General features: G+C 33.2%; 1 protein-coding gene across 1 annotated transcript; it reads left to right on the forward strand.

The window, feature by feature from the left end:
- Positions 1–1,616: 1,616 nt before the first annotated feature.
- LOC134848215 (exosome complex component RRP43-like) lies at positions 1,617–3,013 on the forward strand. Its single transcript, XM_063865595.1, has 3 exons — positions 1,617–1,844; positions 1,968–2,337; positions 2,739–3,013. The coding sequence occupies exons 1-3, from the start codon at positions 1,659–1,661 to the stop codon at positions 2,996–2,998; spliced, it is 816 nt and encodes a 271-aa protein (XP_063721665.1). The 5' UTR covers positions 1,617–1,658; the 3' UTR covers positions 2,999–3,013.
- Positions 3,014–12,398: the final 9,385 nt, after the last annotated feature.

Raw genomic sequence — 12,398 nt, forward strand, 5'->3', positions numbered from 1 at the left:
TACGTTCCAAAAAGGCAATGAATGCGCTCTTTCAAAATAAAAGAAACCTTACTTCGGACTGCCACTGGAAGGCTAAGTTGAACGCGTAAACTGGAAACGTAGTACTGGTAGCAACATACGCTTCTCAAACGTGGTGGCCAAGCAAGGGAAACCTCCAAGAGTTGGAAAAAGTCCAACTCTATGCAACAAAACGGATATTAGGATCGAACATCAATTACCGTAGCCGCCTCCTTTCCCTAAGAATACTACCACTCAGTCAATATGTCGTGATGTATGTTCTTCTTTTTCTATTGTCAATGAGAAACGGTGATTATATTGCTTCGCTAGGAAACACCAGACAAAATCATAGAGGAGAATACAGGCTGTACGAATCAAAATTGATAAAACCGATGACAACTTTTTCCGACGAACGAAACTTCTCTTCAACTACGTATCACGAACGTACCCTAATTTTAGCAACGAAACTAACAAAGATACCTTGCAGAAAATCTATTGGCACTTTTTCACTATATACTACTCCGAGGAAAATAAATGCACATGGAGAATAATATGCAGATGTGGAAACAGTAACATCACAAACAAGATAAAACTAAACTGATGAACTTGAATCTGGGTGCGAACCCTTGAGAAATGTCTCTAAATCTTTTACTACTACTATACAAAAGACGATATCAAACGGAAGCAGATGGTTGATGTGTACATAGCACGCAATTAATTGATCGGTTGAAGTTTGATTTTATAGTGTCGAGAAAACCTTTGAAAAAAACTCGAATTTAGAATTTAGAATAGCCGGTTGATGTGCAAGTAGCACAGAATATTCCGGCCAAATTCACTTAAAAAAAATAGAAAAAGAAAGTTTTTTTTTCTAAGTTTCTCCAAATGGGTGTCGTTTTCAGTGCGTGGTGTGATTTGAGAACTATGCGATCGCGTAGAAAGTATGTGAAATCGGCATGATCGACAATATATCTTTTTTTTGCACATTTTTTTTGCACCAAGTTGTAATTTTAAAAAAAAAAATTTTTTTTTTGCCAAATAAGCGCAAAATGAAACATTCGCGAAAAATGAAACTAGCGAAAAATGAAACTATTTTTCTTTCTAGTAAGATCAAGTTTTTTAGCCTTAAAGTATAAAAGAAAGTAAATTTCCAGGTAGTGAATTTCCAGTAAATTTCCAAGAGTGTTACTCGATCGCGTTATTCGCCCGAAATTAGACTAAATCGCAATCAAAAATTTCAAATCAATTTTTCTCGACGCTGGGACAATTTTTAATCACGACTGAAAGCGCTCTTATATGATGTATCACCTGACCCATTCCGATGATTATTTGGATTGGCACAGTTTTCGTCCTATTTAATTAATATTCAGATTTCGTCCCATATCCAACATCCTATCATCCCATATTCAAATTTGTGGGACGAAATCTGTACGCTTTGAAATCGGACGAAATCTGTTGAAATTAAAATGGGACGAGATCTGTTATGGGACAAAATCTGTCACAGTCGATTATTTGTAGGTACCTAATTTTGCGTGGAAAATAAAAAAAAAAAACTTTGTATCTGAATTTTGAAAATTGTTTTCCTCAGCGGGTTAGGCTTCTGGGTACGTAACTTTAAAAATTGATTTTTCAAGGTCAGAACAATAATTTGCTTTCAGAAAAAAATGTTTGAGACTTCAGTGGGCGATGCCTACAGATGCATCGATCCTGAACTCTTGAATGAGAAGCACTTGGAGCATAATCTTAGAGTAGACGGTCGACAGCTCTTGGAATCGCGCCCTATTCTCATCAGTAGCGGAGATATCAAAAGTTGCGACTCTAGTTCTTCAGTTAGAATTGGAAACACTAAGGTTTATTTTTCTCCTAACGAACAAACATTTAGTGGCAATGAGCATTTTTTTTTCAGTTCTCATAGTGGTTAACAGTCATTAATTTGAGGAAGCGTTTATCGAGGTAAAATAATACAGGTTTAGGTTATGTGTGGAGTCAATATGAGACTGTGCAAACCCATTCTGCAGTATCCTGGCAGAGGTCTTCTGCATATCAGAACCCAAACTAGTTTCTCCAACCCTTTCCAAAGAAGTCACAAACGAAATGCCGTTCTCAGTGACGTCATTTCAGAGACTATTTTGTCATCTTCCTTTTTGGATCTGAACAGTTTGTGTGTTAAGCGTGGAGTGCTTTGCTGGTGTTTGATGCTCGACCTGACAGTGATTGAAGATGACGGCTCATTGGTCGATGCTCTCATTTTTGCAGCTGTTTTGGCCCTGAAAAAAGTGAAGCTACCTAAAGTTGATCTAGATGAAGAATTTGAAGTGAACGGTGTTGATGTTTCGCAGTCAGGTAAATTTTAAAGGTACCGCGATCAATACATTGTCTTATATAGTTTTTCATTTCTTGGAGATTAATTTTATTATTCTAGGGGTCTTATAGCTCATGGTTTTTTAGTATTCAGATAGTTCCTTGTCAATGTTTCTTGATATTTCCTCAGATATTTCCTCAGATAGTTCCTTCAGATAGTTCCTTCAGATATATTCAGATATTTCCTTCAAAAATACCTTGTCATTGTTTCTTGTTTTGACCTAAGTGATCTTCGAGCATTCCTGACGGCAAGATTTGTTGCCACTTTGGAATTTTATTTTGGTTGATTTTAAATTGAAGTCAATCACTTCTGAAAATCAGCGATTTTTTGAAAACGCTCCTAAATAATTTAATTCCTTTCGAACTATTCCTTGTCTGTTTAGAACTCTTGAAGTTGTCTGATAATACTCCAGTCATGACTACATTTCTCTCTATGTCCTCACCTCGCAATCGGGGGCATAATGTGATAGTGATGGATCCGAATGATCAAGAGGAAAGTATCCCTTCATCGGGAGTGATAAGAGTGACAGTACTCGGAGACAACTGCAAATTTGCTCAAAATGGAACTGTTTTGTTAAACTCTCATTTTGTTTTTGAAGAAGCTAAAAAGAGAACCAAGTTTATGTTAAAGCTTATGAATTAATTTCATTTTTTTTTGCTGTATTAGAGTCGGTTCATAGTTCAAAATATTTAGACGATAAAAATATCACAGAAAAGCCAACCATTAAGATAGTTGACGAATAATTGAAAACAAAGTCTCAGCATATTCTAAAAAGATACTCTTATGATATATGAGTCCCTATAAATGACCACGTATCATGACGAAAACATGTCTTAGCTCGTAAATTGATAATTATTTGAAAGGTGACCATTTAGGAACATGCCCAATATATTTTGAAACATTTTTTTTCGATAGCGAAACATACATTAAAATTCCCTCTTTACCATCCGCATTCGAAGTCGCAAAGATTACAAATTTCAGCAAAATTGAACTTCGAGTGGTAATTAGTTATCCTACTGATGATTTCAAAGTCCTGTAATAATTGAAACCAGCCATCTGCTTCAAATAATAATTACGCTTGCGATAAGCCAGCGTTATTAAACTGGAATAAAGACTTTTCACTTCTTTTCACTTCTCTTCTTACCTTCTCTTAGCATTTTTCAGGTTGCTTCCCCCATGGCCTGTGTTCGAGTCATGGCCTGGATTCAGTATCAAGAAAATTGAAAAAAAAAATTCCGACAAAAATTAATTGTTAGTTTTTTCTTTGTTTGCTCAAGTTTTGTCGGCTAAATTGCAAGTGCAAGTGTTGTTCATTCTAATTTCAAAAGGGGACTTGAAACATTTTAAAAAGCTTTCATAAATTTTTTTTTCGGTTCAGTTGGTGTCAAAGATGGTCGGCTTAGTTGCCCCATCACTGGTTTTTTTTTTGCTGTAAACAACTTACATTGTAGTTTCAAGTGCAGTTGTTGTCCATTGTTGTTTAATGTGGGACTTTTTAATATAAAAGCATATTTTTTTCGGCTCAACTTGTGTCTGCTTAAAGGTGTTCCGTTGTTGCTGATTTGAGCAAGTGTGAGGCATGTTTGCCTGGAATGAATTTCTATCGCGACATGAAAGTTTATATGACCTAGTTTCTTTCAAAAATTTCCATTTTCGGCTTTATATTTTTCTCCTCTGTAATAATAATAAATCGTTGTGGTAAACAGTTCTATTGTGGTAATTAATTAAACAAATTTATAAACCACGCCAAGATTTTTACTATCTGGGAGAACACCATTGGTTCTACAGATACGATCCGTTCACAGGTGTCTCAGCACAAATTCATTAAGTATATTTTTGATACAGAAAAATGAATGAATTCTCAATCTTCATTTTGCTTTTATTTAAGTTTTATTACATTTGTTTTCCATTTTGTGTTCTGGTTTTGGAATTTTCACGACGATTATATAACTGCTTCAGACGGTTCTTAGAGGCAACTTTTCCCAATTGCTTATCCATCCCGACTTTGCGTGCTTTCATGTTGGTTTTTTTATATACTGTTACAAAACGATTTAAATTCTCTGCAAGAATACCTTGCAGCTCTTCGTTCAAAGTGGTTCAATTTAAAAATCAAAATTAGTTTATAAATTATATTACATTTTATAGTTTTGTTTTAAGTTTCAAATTGAGAGACAAAAACATTAAGAAACTTTGTATCGACTAGTTTTGAAAATAACTAGCACCAGAACTCGTGGTAAAGTTTGTTTCAATCTTTCCAGTTTTTAAACTGAATGAAATTGAAATTTTTTCTGATGTACCCGTGTCTTTGTTTCTTCCGGTCGCAGTCTCAAAACCTGAGACAAGCTTGACCGCTGACTCACTGGCAGGGCAAGGGAAAACTTAACTGATATATTCCAATAGACAGATTTTTTCAGAGATTTTCCGAAGTGAACCTTCGTATCGTTTTTAGCCGGCCGGGATCTCACAACATAAGACAAGATTTATTGCAGACAGGGCACTTGGAAAATAATTTATTTTCAGGAGAACAGCAAAGCAAACAACAGTTTTTAAATATTTTCAAAATTTAAAAAAATAATAACTTTTTTGTTGATTTAAGACAGTAGGGGACATAAAACATTTATTCGATCTCGCGTGATTTCAATTTAATTACTTTCATCACAAAAATGAATAACGTGAATCACGTCAAACAAAAAACTAAGTCTTTTGCAAAATATCAATCTCTATAGGTTCAAATAAAATTGCTAATTCTGACCATTGCTTACTTTTTTGCTTTTTCTAGTCAATGTTTTGTTCTAGTCGTTTTCCGGCAATGTTTTGTTCCAGTCGTTCACCCTTGCATGTCTTGATTCCTCTGTTGATGCTCTTTTTTTTGTACGAGCTCCTTTCTTTTATTGATGCTCCTTTCTTTTGTACGAGCACCGATACAACATTGTTTGCGGTTTAATCAAGCCCTTGTTTTTGGCCGCCGACTTGATTTGGTCCTCACATTTGATTAATCTTTCGAATAAGTATATATACTTATTGTTCGCCGCGTTGGCTGTTTTCATCTACTAGCTTGTAAGCCGGACAGCTTTGTCCGCAAAAAAGACATGCAAATAACTAAGAACAAGAGTCTCTTAAGATCACCCGGTAATATATGACAAGATATAATGCCATCGTACTTCAGTTTTTTATCTTAAGTTTTTTGAACAATCAAGTTATTCGCTGTTACATCTTCAGACACCCTTGCATCAAAGGGTAGGTTTATTATTGATACCCAGTCCTTATTTGAAATCTCGTGCTCTAAACCTAACGTTCATTCTTTCTTTGCTAATGTTAAATTTAATTTATTTTCGGTCCGTTCAATCGCTAGACCCCGAAAACTTTTTTTTTCCCTCATGAACATATTTTACAACATCAGTCTGAACTTTTTTGCTCTCGCTGCTCATTAATCGAAAGATATTTTTAATTGGGAGCAGAGTTTTTTCTGTATCTAATTGATTATTAACCGAAACTTTAAATGAATTTGAGTCTCATGTAGAATATAATGCAATTCCAACGCTTTCGAGAAAAAAAATTGTTTTAAGCTAAAAAATGCATGGAGGTTGACCGACTGTTTCAAGTGAAGGAAAAGTTGTTTTTTTTCTCAACTCATTGTTTCGCGAGATGTGATGGTAAAATCGTGACCTGTACATAATGGCTTTTTCTGGGGATATGTGTATCAAATCAGTACCTCTAAATAATCAATTATGTTTTTTATGTATAAAAAATGAGAGAAATTACTCGCAAAATTTTTATTCTAGTTTGATGAGCGCAGTTTTTAATATTTAAATGTGAAAACTTCTCTGAAACTATAGTATTATATTTAAGTTCAATTGGATCACTTGAAATTGCCGAAAATGAAAAATCTTTAGAGTGGAGCAATATGTCTTGAGGAAGATTACTCTTTTTTTTTTCTGATGTTCGATGTACAACAGTTTTTTTAATGGATTTTTGCTGCTTGTACTACCCAGCGTAGTGTTTAGTTACCGAATCACTTTTTTTCCAAATCAAGTCGATTAAAATTTGTTCATTTGGTGGCTGCATAAGTTCGGCAATTTAGTATCACCAGTTTGCTGATTTATTGTAGCTAGTGATTGCTAATAATCAAAAGACTGTGGTGAAGAGGCAAGTACGTGAATCTCCAGACTTTAGGTCGGACTTCAAATCTGCAACAAAGCAATTTTTTCCAAGGTTGTTTTGCCTTTCTATCGTTCACTTTTTGTCTTTTTAGAGCTGCTTTTTGCCGTTTTGTTGCTTCATTTTGCATAGTGCGGCTTCGTTTTTGTCTCAAACTGCATTAAACAGTGTAAGCTGAATAAAGTGCACTGATTTTGAGCAAAATTTTGCATGCAAATTGAAGCTGAAACAAGTTTTAGACAATGGTATGATGCAATTTCATGTGTGGGTTGCGAAAAGGGATTTCTTATACAAGTTTGTAGCTTTCTCAGGACAATTTTTTACTAGTGTTTGGGCTGCAGCTTCGCCAATTTGCAAAATTTTATAATCAAACAGTTCCGACATTAAAGATTTGAACCCGTACACTCCTCTGCAAATTCGACCGAAATTAATGAGAATATATGAAATCGAAATTTCTGTAAACCGTCAATTACTGGCATACTGAAAAAACTCCCGTTCAAGTGAAGCGTTTAGAAGGTGAAACGTTCAAAATAAATTAAGAATTATCATAAATAAGAAGCAGTTTTTGACAGTATTGACATTTTAAAAAGATAATATTAGAAAGTATTTACAAATCATTAGGTAACTTTTGATTCTTTTGGGTAATCAAAACAAAAAATTCGTAGTAAATATTTTTAGTAAACTCAAAATTAGTTATACATTGAAGACTTATAGTTATACATTGTAGTTATATATTGACGACTAAAAGATAGACGTGATTATAAATCTCCGCTGTGTTGGCTAATCAAGTTTAAGAGGACTATTATTTGGCTACTCCATTTTCATATTGATTTCTTGATTTTCGACTTGATTGGTTTTGACGTTTGTTGAACCTGCCTCATTATAAGTCCAATAGCATCAGAAGCATAAAAGTTGATGTTTTTGGCTAATTTGAGATTCGGGGGTAGCGGCAATGTTTTTTGGAGTCGTAAATTTTTATATATCAATATTTTTAACATTTTTTTTGGCTCACGACGTCTATCCTAACAATTTCTGACTGTCGGCCGCTCGATTTTAAATCTGCTCTGAAAATTGAATCGTAATAACTCAATCCAATGGATGTTTTTTCAATTCAGTGATAAACCAAAAGAAACAAAATTCGCGAAAGTTTTAGAATGGTTAATTTATACACAAATTTTTATACATTCCAGTATATCAGATGCAATGTTAGTGTGGTTGCCTTTAGTTTATTACATTCCATATTTTAACAAGCCAAAATACATGTGCCATACTTTTGTGCATTCCATATTTTTGTGCAATTCAAAGGTATCTATTGCTACTTTTCGGGTGTGTTTGCTAAGTTGCAGCTTCGCTTCTGTAATTTTTGTCTCGCTGCTACAATTTCTAATAATTTAACTCTGAGGATTGCTTTCTGTGACTGGTTTTTAAAAAATTGAACATCATTGGTGACGCGCAAATGAAAATATTTTAGATGTAGTTTGCTCTCCATTTTCAAATAACTTTTTTTTGATCTTGCGTTTTTCGTCTCGCTTTTATCCGTTAGCCTGCAATGCTGCATGGATTACAAATTGTGTATACTTTTTGAGAGTGTCAAATATAAATAGATCAATGACGGTTTGTTGCTGCAAAGAAAACTATAGCAGTTTGATGTAATTTCTAAATCTCCAGAATAAAGTTATGCGCGGGAAAATAAACGCTCACAGAAAGTAGTATATAACTGATAATTTCTTCAATTTGGGTTGAAAAAAATTCTTTTTTTTTCAAGGGGTATTTGATATGAAAAAACTTTGTTGCGTTGCATAAATTGTTAGGCTTCGAAAATCCTCCGAATGCATTTGTCGGTTTTGGCAAATGTGAAAATTGAGCTTCAATTTATCTTTTTTTTGTGATTTTAAGCTCAGTAAAAGCTTGAAATTATTTGTTTTTCTGCAGTTTTGAGCACAAAATGAATCCTAAAAATGAACCAATTGGGCTAAGTTCTAACTTTACCGATGTAGGTGGCCTAATAATTTTTCGATTAACTTTTTTTGTTTAATTTCGTTTTTATAATTTTGCCATTTCCAATTTTTTTTCTCAAAAATTGTTTTTCAATTGAATATTGGTGGGGCGATCCAATTGTTATAGTTTATATTAAAAAAATTGTGCTAAAAATTGGTGATTAAAATTTAACTCATTCACATCTGAAAGTAAATTGATATTTTCGTCAAACTTCGGGAGTTTCGAACAATTTTTTCTTCATATGACAATGAGGCGCTAGCTTGAAAAGATTAAGGCAGATAGTATGAGTTCCGGCGTGACCTGAGCTGTTCCGCCGTTTATGTAGTTTGATTATGCATATATGTCTTGCTTTTTTCTGCTTATTGCCTTAATTCTCAATTAAGTCTCAGTTCTACGTCTTCGCCCCAAGATTTTCTGACTGAAGCTTTGTCGATTAGGTTTTTGAATGTTACCTTCCTTCGTATTGTTGCGACTTTCGATACGAAAGTAACGGAATATTTGTGCTCGGGGTGGGTTTTTTTTTCTTCAGACAAATTTCGACTTTTTAATTAGCCATTTTTGACTGAAATTTTTTATATCATTCAAAAGGTATTGTTGTCCTGAGCTTAAATTTGAAAAGATATTTCACCTGTGATCATTTTTCGTTAAGTTAGGAGGGTTTAAAGATTGCCATTTTGGCCATTTTGACCAATTTGGGACAATTAACGCGCAATATAGTTCGCGCTATTACCGCGTAAGCGGAGATTTAATCCGTCTTATAAATCGTTCCAAATTGATTGAACGAAGCTTATTTGCCATAATTGATTTGTTACAAGGAACAAAATCTATCTTTTTGTACTTTATATGGCGTGTGGGGGGATGATTTTCATCAAAAATTTCAAATTAAAAAAAAATTTCATTTTAATTTATTTCATTTAATTTTTTTTATGTATTACCGCTGCTCATTAAACCTTAAAAGGCAGTCGGAACATTCAGGGCTTCGCCGTGATACGAGCAGTCTTGTTGTATAAGTGTGCATATAAATGACGTGTGCATATACAATGACGAGCACCGATACAACCAAACTGTTTGTGGTTATAATCAAGCCTATGTTTTTGGCTGCCGAGTTGATTTGGTCTTCAAATTTGGTTAATCTTTCGGATAAGTATAAATACTTATTGTTCGCCGCGTTGGCTTTTCTTAATATTCTACTAGCTCGTAAGACGGACAGCTTTGTCTGCAAAAAGAGAATTGCAAATAACTGAGTACAGGAGTCTCTTTGTGTCACCCGGTAATACATGACACGCCTTAATGCGATCGCACTTCAGTTTTTTATCTCAAGTTTTTTTTAACAATCAAATTGTCCGCTGTTACATCTTGAGACATCCTTGCATCAAAGGGTAGGTTTTTTATTGATACCCAGTCCTTACTTGAACTCCCCATTGTGCCCTAAGCCTCATTTTCAATCTTTTAAAATAATGTTGTTAAATTTAAGTTAATTTTGGCTCGTTCAGTCGCCAGATCTCGAAAACTCTTTTTTTCCTCATAAAAGTCACTTACATTGTCTGAAGATTTTTGCTCTCGCTGCTTCAATTGCATTCTTCAGTTAATCAGTTAAGATTCGGTTTTCGGATGTGGGCCTCAAATTTTCTTTTTGGTTCCATAATATAATTTTCCTTCTATTTCTGCTTTCTAACTAATTTGTGAACTTTTTGATTAATTCAAGGTTGTACGCATTGTTTTCCAACGTGAAAAAAATCAATTTGAGGAAATTTTTTTTTAAATCACTAGAAATTCTAACAACAAGATAAATTTTAAATGCGCATTTTTTTAAAGCGAGTTTTAATTTTAATTATTTTTTCACCTTTTTATCATCCTATATATACAGTAAAATGAAATTTACAAATCAAAAACACTTTAGTCTACATGATGTTGAAGTTTGTGGTCATCGTATTTTTTTTTTCAGTCAAATGTGTACTTTTTCCTGTGTAATGTTTTTTGTAAGTTTGATGCTAAGCCTATTAGAAGTTATTTTTGTTTACTGGAAAATTTATTGAATAAAGCATCATTGTTTATGTCGCCTGGAGAGTTTTCGAAATACAATTAGTTTAGACGCAAAATATTTTTTTTCGAACTCAATTGCTCCTTTCTACATGCTTTTAAATTAATTTTTGAATTTTTTTCCTATTGTTTTTCATAACTTAGTTTCGTATTTTAATTTTAAGTTTAATTGAGAAATGCATTCTTTTTTGCTCTGCTGAGTCTTTTTTTATGGGAAAACGAAAACTTTTCATTAGTTTTTATACTTGTTTTAATTATTTGTTCAAAATGCGTTCAACGTACTTGCTCTGCCATTATTTCTTCATAGTCGCATCTCTTTTATGAGCAAACGCGATTTAAGGATTGTGAATGTTTTTTTGTTAGTTTGTGGAGATGGAAATGATTTTTAAATAATCTCTGATATTGAATAATTTTTTTTCAGTGAAGCTAATTTCCAGTATTTTTTTCCTGTTAATTTTTATTTACATTCGATGTTTTTTTTCAGTTCATCTGTTTTTCATTTTGTTGATTCTGCTTTTTGCGAGAAATTATAGCAATTTACATGATAGCATTTGTTCTGTAGAGAAATTGATGATACGATATTTCTAAATGTTTGGTTTTTGGTATCCCTAATACTTGATGTTTTGTTTGTATCAATTGAATGGGAATTCAATCCCTTCGTTTACCGTTTTGGTTGCTTTCGCATTTTTTTTAAATTTGCATAAAATGTTTGGCGTGCATTATGACTCTTCAAGTATACTCCAAATTTTGCTAAGTTTTGCTTTAATTTCTGTCACAAAACATATTTCGGAAAGTTTTTTAAAGAAATTTAAAAAGTTTTCAGAAAATAATTTGGGTTTTTTGTTATAAGAAAAACAAACTCAGAAATGAATTCTCAATAAATTCACAAGCAACCATTTCAATTTTTTTGTGGAACCTTTCTCTCCGTTTTATTTTTTAGCGGTCAGTTAATCTGAACCGCAAAATCAAAAGCAGTTCCTTGATGAGTGGATAAAAAGATTTTGCGAACGTAGCCATTCAAGTTCAAAAAAACTAAGTATAGTCGGTTTTTGATAAAGTTGTAGAGAAAACATTCACTACGACTGTGAATAAACAATGCAATTTTTTTTATAATAAAAGTTATGTTGTTTTTTGTTTGTAAAGAAATAAGAAGATTTAAAGGATAATTTTTCAGAAATATAAGATATTAATAGTAAAATTGGTATTTTCAAGAAATGAAAAGAGAAAAAAAGAAAAATCTACAAATATTTCAAGAACGTTTAAAAAAATATATTAACTGGAGCTCGTGGAGTTCATGTCCTCAATCGAAAATTATTACTCTACGACTGATCGAGTTTTTAATTGATACATAAAAATTGATCAATTCCAATGGTTATTTGCGGTGCCTGCTTTCAAGTGGAAACTAAATTTTGAAAAACGAAATCACTACCGAAGACAAAGTTGCTCCCCCTTTTATTGACCAGAACGAAAACCGTAAGGGATTGGGTTTTTTATCATGTTTTTTGAGACGCTTTTGAAAGTTTTATCAATTTTTACAAACACTTAAGTTTTATGGAAAAAAGCGTATCCGTAGAAAGACCGCCTACAATTTGTGTGCCTGCATACTTCCCTGGTGTTTTTTGCTTCCCAATTTTGTCTACAGCCTTCGAAAAAGTCTGTGGGGGAATATTTGACCGATATTATTTGATTTTTTTGTTTTCTCGATAACTACCCGTCTCAAATCTGAGTTTTTGGTTTCAATGAAAATGTAAAACTCCCCTTCATCAGTGACTAGGCCCAAATCTTTTGTACATATAAAAATATGGCCCTCGGAATAGTCAAATTTTTGATTTTTTGACAGTTTTTT

Source organism: Symsagittifera roscoffensis, chromosome 6, assembly GCF_963678635.1.
Source record: "Symsagittifera roscoffensis chromosome 6, txSymRosc1.1, whole genome shotgun sequence".
In the NCBI taxonomy this organism is placed as follows: domain Eukaryota; kingdom Metazoa; phylum Xenacoelomorpha; order Acoela; family Convolutidae; genus Symsagittifera; species Symsagittifera roscoffensis.